At 40.5% G+C, this 12,872-nt stretch overlaps 1 protein-coding gene across 3 annotated transcripts in view; it reads left to right on the top strand.

Moving 5' to 3' along the window:
• Window positions 1-31: 31 nt before the first annotated feature.
• PRORP (protein only RNase P catalytic subunit) overlaps window positions 32-12,872 on the top strand; it is a 39,205-nt gene continuing 26,364 nt past the window's right edge. The window contains exons 1-4 of one of the 3 annotated variants that reach the window (XM_071426890.1): window positions 32-157; window positions 663-2,061; window positions 3,131-3,178; window positions 4,508-4,640. In XM_071426890.1, coding sequence (XP_071282991.1) covers window positions 1,064-2,061; window positions 3,131-3,178; window positions 4,508-4,640 — 1,179 coding nt within the window. In that variant the 5' untranslated portion in view covers window positions 32-157; window positions 663-1,063. The other 2 variants (XM_071426891.1, XM_071426889.1) reach the window with 2 other exon arrangements.

The following is a 12,872-nucleotide window of genomic DNA, read 5'->3' as shown; positions in this document are numbered from 1 at the left end:
CCGGGGCGCGCGGATCAAGTGTCGCCCCGCCCGCTGAGACGCGATTGGCTCCACGAGTGAGCACGGGCCCGCCACGCGCTTCCGGGCCAATGGGAAGCCGGCCCGCCCTGCCGTGGGGCACGCGCCTGCCGCGCATGGCCGCCCCGCGCAGCGTCAGGTGGGACCCTCGCGGGGGCTGAGGGAGGGAGGGGCTGAGGGAGAGAGGGGCGAGCAGGAAAGACTGTCCCAAAAGCCGGGGGTTCTGCGGTACGGCTGGGCCCAGTCCGCGGGGCACCGAGTGAGAGACGCGGGACCCTGCGGGGTCTCCCCGTAAGGCGGACCAGGGTGCGGACCTCCCGGTATTTACCTGTATAATCTAACGTGCCCCTGGGATTTCAGTATAATTAGTGCCCGCGGTGTTGCTCTGCCTCTTTGGCAGCTGCGTTACCTAGGATTTGGGGTTGGAAAAACAAGTTAAATGGAAGTTTGTCACCAGGTGGAAAATGTGAGGGAAGCAATGTAGGAACCGCCTCCTGGGGCTGCCTGAAGGATCAGGATTGGGATTTCTCACCTGAAATCATCACCTGAGCTACCTTGAGTTTCTTGTTTGCTAGCGTGCAGATGGAAATATCACAGGAAACCACGGAGCAGATCATGATGTTGTGGTGTTATTTTATTTTTAGGAAGTCTCCTGACTTAACTTGGACAAAGGCAGGAAGAAAAACCCCGTGCTTTTTGTGTAGCTGCGTCAACGTTGCTTTTCTGCGTACAACATTGACGGTACACATCACTGCTGTAACCAACAAACAGGAATATGTAAAATATCCTCTCTAGAAAGAAAGATGACCTCATTTTGGATGATTGCCCTCACAGTCTAAGAGATTGACTTTCATGAGAAAAGATTTCACCATTGTTTGTGTCCATAAGAGACAAAAAGGACTCACAGAACAAGCATTTGAAAACCGAAGCTTATACAGCTTGACAGCCCTTGGCCTTCTATTAATAACCATCCCCATACAAACTGTATTTTTCATTTTATAACTTCAGATACAGTGTGCTAATAGTGAGACAATTTGATCTTGTGATGGCAGTCTTTTCTCAAACAAGTCAGGGTTTTCAGGCTTTGCTATGGAAATGTCACATGTTCTGGCCTGTCTCAAGATGCCGACAACTGTTTGCTGCCTCTTTCAGCATCCCTAATAGGGAAAAAATTAACTATTTCAGTTCTATGACATCTTCCAGCACTGCTTTACCAGTGGACCCCAAAGAAACTGATGTCTTACCTGCCAAGAAAAGGTCTGAAAATGATTGCAAAGAAGGAAAAGGATGGGATGAGGAGACTAAAGAAATACCTGAAGGGAAATTCCACTTTTCTTCCTCTGTTGGAGCTGCAAAGAAATGGTCAATGAGTCCTGCTGTGGCAAGGCATAGGTTTAGCAATGTACAACCTCCAGAAAAACCTTTGCAGGCTGAGGAATGGGACAAACTAAAGGAAGATTTCCAATCACCTGAAATATTTGAAGAAGTGATGCTGAACAGTATGATCAGGTGCAACAGCCCCATTGATGTGGCCAAGTCCTTGCTGACCCACCTGGCAAAGCGCAACGGTGACATTGCGTACAACATGCTGGTCAAATACCTGACACTCTGTGTCCAGCAGGGACAGGTGTCAGAAATCCGTGATGTGTACGACATAATGAAAGCCAGGTTCAAGATTTTAGAAAGTGGGGCTTATGGCCTTCTAATCAGGGGCTTGAGCAATTCAAATCAGTGGAGAATGGCCTTGACTGTTTTGGAAGAAGTAAAAAAGATTATGATTCCCTCACGGACATGCTATGAATCTTGTATCAAAGCAGCCAGCCGTCACCAAGAAATGAAACTCGCCTTTGAACTGTACAGTGAGATGTTGGCTAAAGATGTGGTGCCAACCTTGCACGTCCTGCAGTCGTTTTTTGACTTCAGCAGGGGTATGAAAGGTGCTGAGCTACAAAAAGAGCTCTTTGGTGTCCTCTTATATTTGAGAGAGAACCAAATATACCCTCACAGAACATTTATGCAGAGTATAAAGCTATGGTTTGAAAGGTAAATAAAGTTTCAATTGCAAGATGCAGTTCATGAGGAGGGATCCAGATTATCCCACAGATCAGCTCTGAGACCCCTCAACATCTCATTTTGATTTTTGCTTCTTCACAAGTGACATGTTGTCATGAAAAGATGCATTTTATTTTTGCTCACAAATTACTGTGAAAGTTTAAAATTTTTACTGATTTCACCTTTTCTTTTACCTGTTAAATATTATTCCTTGGTACAAAAATTAGGAAATCGTGTTGGGTCATGGCAATTCAAAATAGCTGACCTCATCTCTTTCTGGGGTGCTAGATAAGGAATATTGACAGGTGTATGAGGGCTTTTCCTTTAATTTATTGGAGTGTAGAAGTAGTAAGCTAGTTTAAGGTTAGATTCTTTCTTTAAAGGAAAGAGGCAGCAAATTCCACTAGGTAAAATGAAGATTAAATGCATTGACTTTGTTAATCTCCTAGTATTCTGTACAATCTTAATAGGAGGCTCCATGTTTTAACACAGTATTTAGCTGGTCCCATGGTTTGTCATGAGTAGTGATTGTCAGACTGCAGATTACAGCTAGTTACAGTGCACATGCACAATGGGGTTCACCTGAGCCCATTCCATATTTGTCATGAGGTTGGATGTGAGCCCATCTGTGATTTTTTGGCTTTGATTTATGTGAGCTACAGAGCCATTTTACAAGTTAGTCTGCCTGGATAGAAACTGTGGCAGTGGGAATGCACTACCATTATTGGAATGGCTTATGAATGTGTAGGGCAGTAACTTAGAAGTTGTCAGTGCACACTGATTGTTTGTGTGGTTCTTAAAATTTGAGGACAGCATAAACTGCTGAGGTTGACAGTGTTAGTTTTTTGCATGTTGTTAAATGCTGGCTCTTTATAAAATATTTCCAGGTATTACTAAATCAATATGGATTTTTATATAATTTCTTTGTAACGTAGATGATTGTTTGGTTTTTTTATTTCTAAATTTGACCAAAATATAATTATTCTTACATGTAATTTGGATATTGTTAAATATGAGCCTACCTAATTTTTTTATTTATCTTTCCCTCTGTACTTATTAGTTTACCAGGAGGGAACTGGAGAGGACGCCTGACCAAAATTAAAGACAGGTAAATGCAACATTCTATTTATAAGTAAGGTATTGTCTTGATTACTCTGTATTGATCTCTTCCTTCAAAAATATAAAAACATGGCTTTCCTTATATACAAAACTATTTCAGTCCTTGAGAATATGAACCTTTGTTGTGACATATGATTTCACAAACTCCAGTTTCCAATTTGTACATTAATCAAGACCCAGCATGCACATTTGAAAAAGAATTATGCTTAGCAGAGCCAAGACAGAAAAACACAGTAAAAAATAAGAGGTGCCGTTTTACTGTGTGGCTTATTTGTCTCCTGTTTAGGATTTAAAGACTTTATTTTTTGTTGATTTTATGATACTGTTGTTTAACAAGATCTATAGTAGAGCAGTGTGTAAAATATTCTCTTTTTGAAAACTGATACTATTTGCACACTGCAGTTAATTTGTACAGATGAAAGATTTCTCCCCATCTCATTTTCAGTGAAGACAAAATGGTTCTTAAATTTTCACAGGTATATTTGGGTGTGTGTTTCTATTACAGTGCAGTTTTCTTAATTTCTGTAAACTGCTATTTTAAATGGTATTCTATTTGAAACCTTGTTTTATGCTTTTGTAGCAATTTGGCAGTTATAAATGTATTAATTATGAGAATGCCTCCAATGGATTATGGGAGTTTTAGGTGGTTTATAAAAATACTCTATGTTGCATACTGTGAAGTAAAAGCACATGTAGAGCCCACAGTTTTTGAAGCCCTTGAAAGAACAGGATATCTCACTCTTTTAAGAGTTGTTTGCTATAAAATAAATTATTATTATGTAAGAATGTATGTGGTACTGTATTCTGTTATAATAATTCATCATATTTTAGACAGACTTTTCCAGCCTTTAAGAGTTTTAAAATTCTAAAGTCAATTGTCGTGACTGAGAGGTAAGTCTGTTTTCTGTCTTACTGTCTGTAAGCAGTTAAAGACTGAGAACTAAACCAACCTAGGTCACCTCACATTTTATCATGGGTGAACAAAATGGTGACAAGTGGTTCCATAGCAGTTATTTTGTTAGAACTGTAGAACACTTGATTTTGAACTAAACAAGTTTGAGGTAGCCTACTTGGATAAGTATTTGAATAAAATTGAAATGGTTTCAAGAAAATTAAAAGAGTATAATAGCTAGTGACTTTAGTAGGTTTTGGTTGTATCACAGAAAGAGTACAACTGATTTTCTGATGATTGTACTGTCTTGGGGTTCTTCTAAAGAATTGTGCTCATATACAGACACTTGATAAGTTAGTAATATTTAAGGAATTTCTTATTTAAAAGCCTTTTTCCTTCTATTTTCTTGTTTCACTATTATTGCAGTGGACAATGCCCAGTTTGCAACCATCAGCTGGAGGACAGTAACCTCACTGAAGAGGAATACAGTCATCTCAGTGAGAGAATAATGAAGGATGTGATACATGGAACTGACACTTTCAGAAAGACAAGTCCAGAGGTAGGTCTCGTACACTGTCAGGTTCATTGCCCAAAAGGATAATATGCAAGTAATGTTCAGGCACTTTGAGAACACCAGAAATTTTTCCCTTTGCTTTAAACATTGGTAGGTCATTAGATGGGCCATGAAGTATCCTGTGTGTTCATATATCCTGTGTTTATCCTGTGAAGTATTCAGTTGTGTTTATAATTTGCATCTAAATCTCAACATCTTTCATATTTTATTTGTTCTTACATTTTCAGCTAGCTGTTAATGGATGCTGAAATAATTAAAATGTGGGGAGCTTTTACATTAAAAATTAAAATATTTTGATCTTCTGAAGGCTAAATTTTAACTATGGAATAAAACCCAGTGAATAGAACAAAATAAGACATCTTGAGCTTACAAAAAAAGTAAAAGAACTGGTTATAGTTTCATTCTGTCAACTTTTACAACCCACCAACCTATCAACTACTCCTCAATTTTAAAGATACACTTTCATATTTATAATTACGGTATACAGTATCAGGCTTTTCAAAGGTCATGGTAGACATACGAGAGGGCACAATTTCAGACACTACAGTACATTGCAGTTCTATCACTTCTGTAAAGCTTTTGACACTGCCTCCCCAAGCATTCTCCTGGGAAAGCTGGTGGCCCATGGCTTGGACAGATGTGCTCTCCCCTGGGTGAAAAACTGTCTGGGTGCTCAGGCTCAGGGAGTGGCTGTGGAAGGAGCTGCACCCAGCTGGCAGCTGGGCACCAGTGGGGTTCCCCAGGCCTCAGAGTGGGACCAGTCCTGTTTAGCACCTTTGCTGGTGTTCTGGACGAGGGGATCAAATGCACCCTCAGCAAGCTCACAGACAGCACCAAGTTGTGTGGGAGTGTTTATGAGCTGGAAAGCAGAAAGATTCAGCTGATGAATCTGGATAGACTGGATCAGTTGGTCAAGGCCAACTCAGCAAGGCAAAATGTCAGGTCCTGGACTTCTATCACAAAAACCCCAGGCAGTGCTACAGGCTGGGGACAAAGTGGCTGGAAAACTTCCCAGTGGAAAAGGACCTGGGGGTGCTGGTTGATAGCAGCTGGACATGATCCAGTGTGTGCCCAGGTGGCCAAGAATGCCAATGGCATCCTGGCCTGTATCAGAAATAGTGTGGCCAGCAGGAGCAGGGCAGTGATTTTCCCCCTGTAATGAGCACTGGTGAGGCAACATCTCTAATCCTGCATGCAGTTCTGGGTCCCTCGCCAGGAGAAGGACATTGAGGTGCTGGAGCATGTCCAGAGAAGGACAGTGGAACTGGTCAAGGGTCTGGAGAGTAAGTCACAAGAGGAGCAGCTGAGGGAGCTGGGGTTGTTCAGCCTGGAGAAAACAAGACTCAGGGGAGACCTTACTGGTCTCTACAAGTACCTACCTGAAAGGAGCCTGCAGCTGGGGGGGTTGGTCTCTTCTCCCAGGCAACTGGCAAAAGGGCAAGAGATCATAGCATCAAGCTGTGCCAGCAGAGGTTGAAGTTGGACATGAGGAAGAATTAATTGACTGAAAGGATGGTAAAACATGTAATGGGCTGCCCAGGGAGGTAGTAGAGTCACTGTCCCTAGAGGTGTTCAAGAAGTGACTGGATGGGGCACTGAGTGCTGTGGCCTAGTTCACAAGGTGGTGATCAGTCACAGGTTGGACTCGATGATTTTGGAGGTTTTTTTCCAACTCTAATGATTCCATGCTTCTATTTCTATTTCTGACACGTTTTGTGTGGAGATAACAGATTTGGTGGTAGTGATACGGACCAAAGCTGAGCCCCACTAGATGGAGCCCACACCACATCTCGGGGCAGGTTTGCTTTGTCTTTGAGTATTGATTGGGCGTTTGCTGCAGCTGGCACCTCAGTTCTTCACCAGCTTTGAAAGTATGGAAGAGGACACAAGGTTTATTCTTCAAGCTTTCTGCAAGCACTGACATTGAGCATGTTAATCAGTTACAGAAACTTGAAACAGTCTTGGGTATTGTAGTACATGCAGCCATCTAATTTCCACACAGATCTTATTATTAGTTCAGGACTTTTGATCTGATCTAGCTGCAAATTGTACAGGAGAATAAAATTCTCCTTAAAAATGTAGCAGTCATTTTAAGTATTTAATAGGTACTGGTGTGCTATAATATCATAAAATAAACAAAAGGCTGTGTTTTATTGAACGCTGTATGGCTTGAAAATTTCAAAGGTGTCAAGTAGACAGGGTTTTTGTGTTTTGTTTTTTTTTTGAAGTACCAATTGAAGGTGGAGAGATTTAGGAAGGGAGTTTTGGGTAACAGGACCTTCACAGACAGGCTGAAGTGTAGTAGAAATTATGTTCCTCCTGTGTGAGAGCCTGATTGAATAAATGCATACAATCTAATGAAACAAAAACTCAGTACACTACATTAAATTTTGATGTCAGTAGATTCTGTTAGACTGTATGATAGCTGAAATTCCATCATTTATCACTCTGCGGCCACCTACTTGTTAGTTTCAAGTTGATCTCATTCCAGTTCTGTATCAGCAGGTAGTCCCTGAGTGGAGATGAACTTGGTGTTTACTGTTTGTACAGCTTAAAGTCTGCTTCCTCAGTGAATTTTGGACATGGATGTGGGGGTAGTGGCAAAACAGTGTCATGATCTATAATGATGTTTCCAGAAATAAAATTAGGACTTTTTAGTTGCCTTTGTGCTAGGAAAGCAGTCATGTGGTGATGAAAATATGCTGCCCATTTTAGGTATGTCAGACTGTGGGACTTCTTCTGCAGTCACGGGCTTCCAGAGAGGAACGGGGTGATGATGCTTAAATAAGGATGTGAATAAATACATCTGAGAGGGTGGGGGGGATTTCATTTTCCAGTCAATCACTTTTTTTGTAGTGGCTGTAATTCAAATAGGAAACTTTAGCTTTGTATTCCTTCTTTTCTCCTAACTAGTTTTTTTTAGTGGATCTATATTTCCTGCAATGAAATGATTAATCAGGGAAACAGTTTGAGTTGCTTTGAGCTTTAAATATTTTTTTCCAACAGTGTTTCAAATTGAATATATAAACACTTTTGGAATCTGTTTTTTTTTCTTCACTGAGGAATAATTATTTGTCTTACTTTTGCAACAGCATCGTTGCTTTATTTTATTTCTGTCGCTTAAGAATAAATGTGATCAGAGTAGAAAACGAGGAGCAAAGATTGGTTTGTTGAGGATCCCCCAAAAGTAATTTGTTGTGCAGAGATTAAAAACAAATAAGTCTTTTTGTAATTAGTTTTAGGAAAAAAATCAAACAACATAGATTTGTACATCAGAATGGTAGTGAACACTATTTACAAATATGTTGAAAAGATGGCTTGCATGAAATATAAAACTGATTATCTGTGATAAGGAAATGTTACACATTAAAATAGACATCAATTCAGATCCTTATGGATAGCTTCTGGAAGGTCTATTAGGATATCATATGATGATCTAATACAGTGAGCTGTAACCTTGCAGGCTGCCATAGAAAAGAGACAGCTACAATAAGACTGTCACCTTTCGTACCAAATTTCTGTGTGGTATTTTCTGTCAGATGCTTGTTTACCCTGGCTGCATTTAATTGGGAGCTGTGCCATTGAGCCTGAGAGGATATAATTGGTGTGCTGAGAGGCAGAATCAACTTTTGCTGTGATGACTTTCATGTTGCAGCTGCTCCTGGGTATTTACGCAAATGCTGTAATTTCATTCCCTTTGTGGCTCCTACTTACCTCTGATAAGCCTGAAAGGGTTGTTGTGCAGTGGGAAGGAAGTTCATGGGAGACGTGTATGTGCTGTCAAGAAGGCTGGAAGAGATGGGTTTGTGCTCATGTGAATTCCCACACTAGATCTGGGCTAAGCAGGGATTTTACATATTCTTCTAGCACATAGGGGACAACAAAGAGGAAGTAGCCCATTCATCTCAGTGTTCTTTTGCAGCTGAATGAGGCGGTGCTATTTGGAAGGAACCTTGAACATTAGGCTCTAACTCTTACCTTTTAGATTGATACTTTGATTTGTTCTGTAGAGCTCTGGTTCTCCTTCCAACTCCATGATTTACCCCAAAGGCCTAAGTGACCCAAAGGGCGCTTTGGGTGTGTGTCAGTCCTGTTCTGTCAACCCGGGATAAGTGTGCCCTTTCCCTCCTCTACCTCTATTCCCATGGATGTCAGCTGAGTCCTGCCAGCAGTGCCCGCTGTGGGCAGAGGCTGTGAACAGGCAGCATTGTGCACATGCACATCACAGTGAGTGCCTGCAAGCACCTTCCTGTTCCTGACAGTGCCTCCCAAGGCTGCAGCCACAGCAGTTCCTGACTCGAGGACTGTTTGTAAACTCAGAGACCAAACAAATTGTGTGCAATCCAGAGTACACAGAGATACTGTACTGTAGGGTTTCAAGGGGATTTCCAAGCTTTGAAACTGTAGTGGAAATATTCAAACCCATCAGGCATAGCAACAAATAGATTTAAGAGTGCTCCACCAAGGTGCATTTAAAAAAAGAACTGGCTGGATTTCATTTGGACAGCTGAATTTTATTTCTCACACTTAATATTCATTCCTGTGTTTTTCTTCTGATGCCAAGAAACATTGCTGAAAACAAAGCAATCCCCATAGCATTGCATTTTATGAAACTGTTAAAAATGGAATGTTTTCACTTCTCTAAAATACATCCTGTTTGATAATAGGGGTAGTTACAGTATAATTAAGTGCAGTATAATATTCTGTTAATCAGAATTTGCTGTTTCCTTGCACTTGAGGATGTTGTCATTAAACAAGAGAGGAAGCACTGCTTTTTCTGCTGTACAAAACTTAAAGTATTGTGACTTCTTCTGGAAAAAATACATGTTGAACATTGTAGTTTTACTTTTTTAAATTTAACTAGTGTCTCTCCATCATTCCTGAAGTGAACAAAAATTTTATTGTTCAGAGGAAGTGACAAATGGCCTTTTCTGCAGTGATTTGAATATGTTTTAGTGTGGGTTTTTTAATTCTTTTTTTTGAACTCTACATTGGCAGGAACATAATAGCCTTTCTTGTATTTGTAAGTCCTCTGTGAATTTGCTCATGTATCTCCTTTGTATGTTAGATTACTTTGGCTTTTGGCATTTACTACTTTGGGTAGTAGACCTTTTTGGTTTGAGAATTTAGCTAATGGCATGATTTTTATTTCTAGTTGCCAACATATTTCTTATTTAGACTTGAGAAGAAAAATATTCAAGAGATTCAATTTTTCTGTGATTTTAAACTTATCATACACTTAAAACTGTTATAGACATTAAAATTATTTCAAAATACTCATGTGGATTACTGCTCATTGTTCTTACTGCTTGTTTAGCTATATTTTCTTTGTTTTGAAACATTTATTTCTGTTACCATGTTTAACATAGTATCTGTAAATACTAATAATGAATTCTTTCCCTCATTTTTGTTGTGGTCTTGAAGCTCTTGTATGTACACTGGTATGGGAAGAAAAACATATATTTCTTTTCTATAATTCTATAAATGTATTTACAGAAGCTGAAATAGTGTTGCCTTACCAAAAAGTACTATTTTCATATTTATTACTGCTGCTTTTTCAAATACTTCTCACTGTGTAAACCAGACTTTTGAAGTCTGGAGCTACACTTTTTAAAAAAAAACTTGAATTAATTAAGGTAGCAAAACTAGTCATTTTTCTGGCTTGCTTTTTCAAACAATAATTCCTATAATTCTGGTTTTTTACAATAATTCTGGTTTTTTGCTTTGCTGTAATATTCCAGGCTGAGAGTTACATTTCATAAAATGTTGTTTCATCATTTAGCCAGTTAGCATAGTCAGGGCTACATGTGGGAAAAGATGATCCCAGTAGTCTCACCTGCTACCAATCTCATTCCATTTCCTGGCTGCATTTTCATGCCAGGACAGTCCTCTGTGTTGTAACCTTAGCAGAGGGACTGGTGGAGACTAAGAACTGTTGTATGGGCTGAGTTCATCCACTTGGGTCTTTCTCCATAAGATGTGTGCATAGGTAGGTGAGGGAACAAAGCCAGGAATGAATGGCTGAGGACAGGGAGAAGGTGGAAACACCCCTTTCTGGGGCAGCACCGGTACATACCAGTATAAGATGGTGGTGAAATAGTGCATGAGCCACCCAGCTGGTGTGGAATGCAAAAAAAATGCAACTCTTTGTGCTTTTGCCAAGATATGAATGGACTTGAGCCACCCACACCCTAGTGATTAAACAATAAATTATTTAAAAATTCTTAAATTCTTTACATCAATATAAATTCCATCATGGATTTTGTTATAGCTGGCTTTTTCTTTTAGTTGATTTAGTCAATTGTGTATCCATTTGTGAAGAAAAGATTTTTTAATAAAAGGTGCAGTGAATCATTTTTAAAGGTTACATAGTTGGCATTCCCCTGTTTTCCCAGTAAGACAATGAATGAAATCAGGTGGGTTTTTTAAAATTCCCTTTTCTTTTGTTCATGGTGTGAAACAGGATATCACTGGAGCCACTGTGCTGTGTTGGGGGGGGAAGCCCTGCTGTGAGGTAACAGCCCTGGTGTGTTGCAATACTCCTCTGCAGAACCTGAGCCTTATGGAGGGTCATGTCAATAAGCAATACAAAATGTGGTTTTAGCTTAGTTCCTTCAGTTTGAGTCATGTTTTCAAGTCCATAAGGAAAATGAACTTTTCCTTAAAAACTTTGTGAGATGAACCCAGTCAGAACAAGTTAGAAATCAGAATAAGGTTTGCTGTGTTTATTTTGGTGCTCTTACCTGGAGGGGCCGGGGAGGGAGGGAGGGAGAGAGAGAGAGAGATGTGTTTTGTTACTTGTTGGCTTATTGAAGGAATTCATCAGAAGTGCCCCTTGTCCTGTTGGGCAGGATGTTTCCAATAAACGCTCCTGTGGCATACACCACCTGTGGGGTGTGTGTAGATCACACGTTGCAGTCTCCATTTGGAAGGGTAAGCCTTTGTGAATAGCTTGCTTATTTTTGCCTAAGCCAACCTGACTCTTGGGGATGGTCCTATGCAGGGCTAAGAGAGTTGGACTCAGTGATCCCTGTGAGTCCCTTCCAACTCAGCATGTCCTAGGATTCTGTCACCTGCATGTCATCATTGTACTGCATTGATAGCCATTGTGTCTGAGTTCACTTGATTAGTTGTACCCTAACTGCAGCTGTGCTCTACTTCATTTACTGCTCAGAAAGAAAGCCTTTAATTTCTTCCAACAGTTAGCTAATTGGGGAGATATCTTTAGGGAACTGTGGATGAATCATCTGTTTACTACTGTGGCTGAAGTAAGAGCTGCATAAAATCCAGACAAGTTCCAGTCCTTAAAAGATCAGCATTCTTTGAATTGTCTACTTTCTCTCTTTGTAATGGGTTGGTCTTGTTTGGACACCAGGTGCCCACCAAGCTGCTCTATCACTCCTCTCAACATGTCAAGGTGTAGGGGTATGAAATGAGATGGAAAAACACTTGTGAGTCAGGATAGAGACAGTTTATTAAAGCAAGAGCAAAGGCTGCGTGCAGAAGTGAAGAAAAATAAAATATTTATTCTCTACTTCCTGTTGCCAGGTGATGTCCAGCCACTCCTGGGAAGTAGAGCATCAGTAGGCATAGCAGTTGCTCCAGAAAACAAAGGTCATAATAATAAACACCATCCCCTCGCCCCCTTCTTTCTCCTGGATGTTTTTCTGAGGGGGTGTCTCATGGATGGGATATCCCTTTGGTCAGGTTGAGTCAGCTGTCTTGGGGATGTCCCCTCCCAAGATTTTGCCCACCACCAGCCTCCTGATGAGGGGTAATGTTGGAGACACAGCCTTAATGCTGTGGAGAGCATTAACTCCAGCTCAGCCAGACCCAGTACACTCCTACCGTGTAAAGCTTTGGGTGTTATGTCTGGATGAGGTAGCCTGCTGCTTATTTCCAGGCTTTGCCCTTTTCCTTCCCTGTGTCCAGAGAGAATGAGAAATATGGCAGCTCAAAAACTGTCTCTCAGGGGAGGAGACCTTCTCTGTCATTCTTTATGTATTTTTTTTTTCTGGAAAAAGAAAGAACACACACTCATGTGTTGCTGCGGAAATATGGGTGGTGAGGAGAAAATAAACTGACCCTTGGGATTTTTAGTCTGTCTGAGGCTTTTTTATTGGAGTCTTCTGTAGTTGGTGACATGAATTAAAGTTGGCCATTTGTCTTCTGCACTTTGCTATTAACTCCTCATTTCCCTGCCTGATTAAGTTTTCT

The sequence above is a fragment of the Agelaius tricolor genome, unplaced genomic scaffold (assembly GCF_023055355.1).
Source record: "Agelaius tricolor isolate 1412-34295 unplaced genomic scaffold, bAgeTri1.0.p SCAF_5, whole genome shotgun sequence".
NCBI lineage: Eukaryota > Metazoa > Chordata > Aves > Passeriformes > Icteridae > Agelaius > Agelaius tricolor.
The sequence above is the reverse complement of the archived record's forward strand: the minus strand, read 5'-3'. Positions and strand labels throughout refer to the sequence as shown.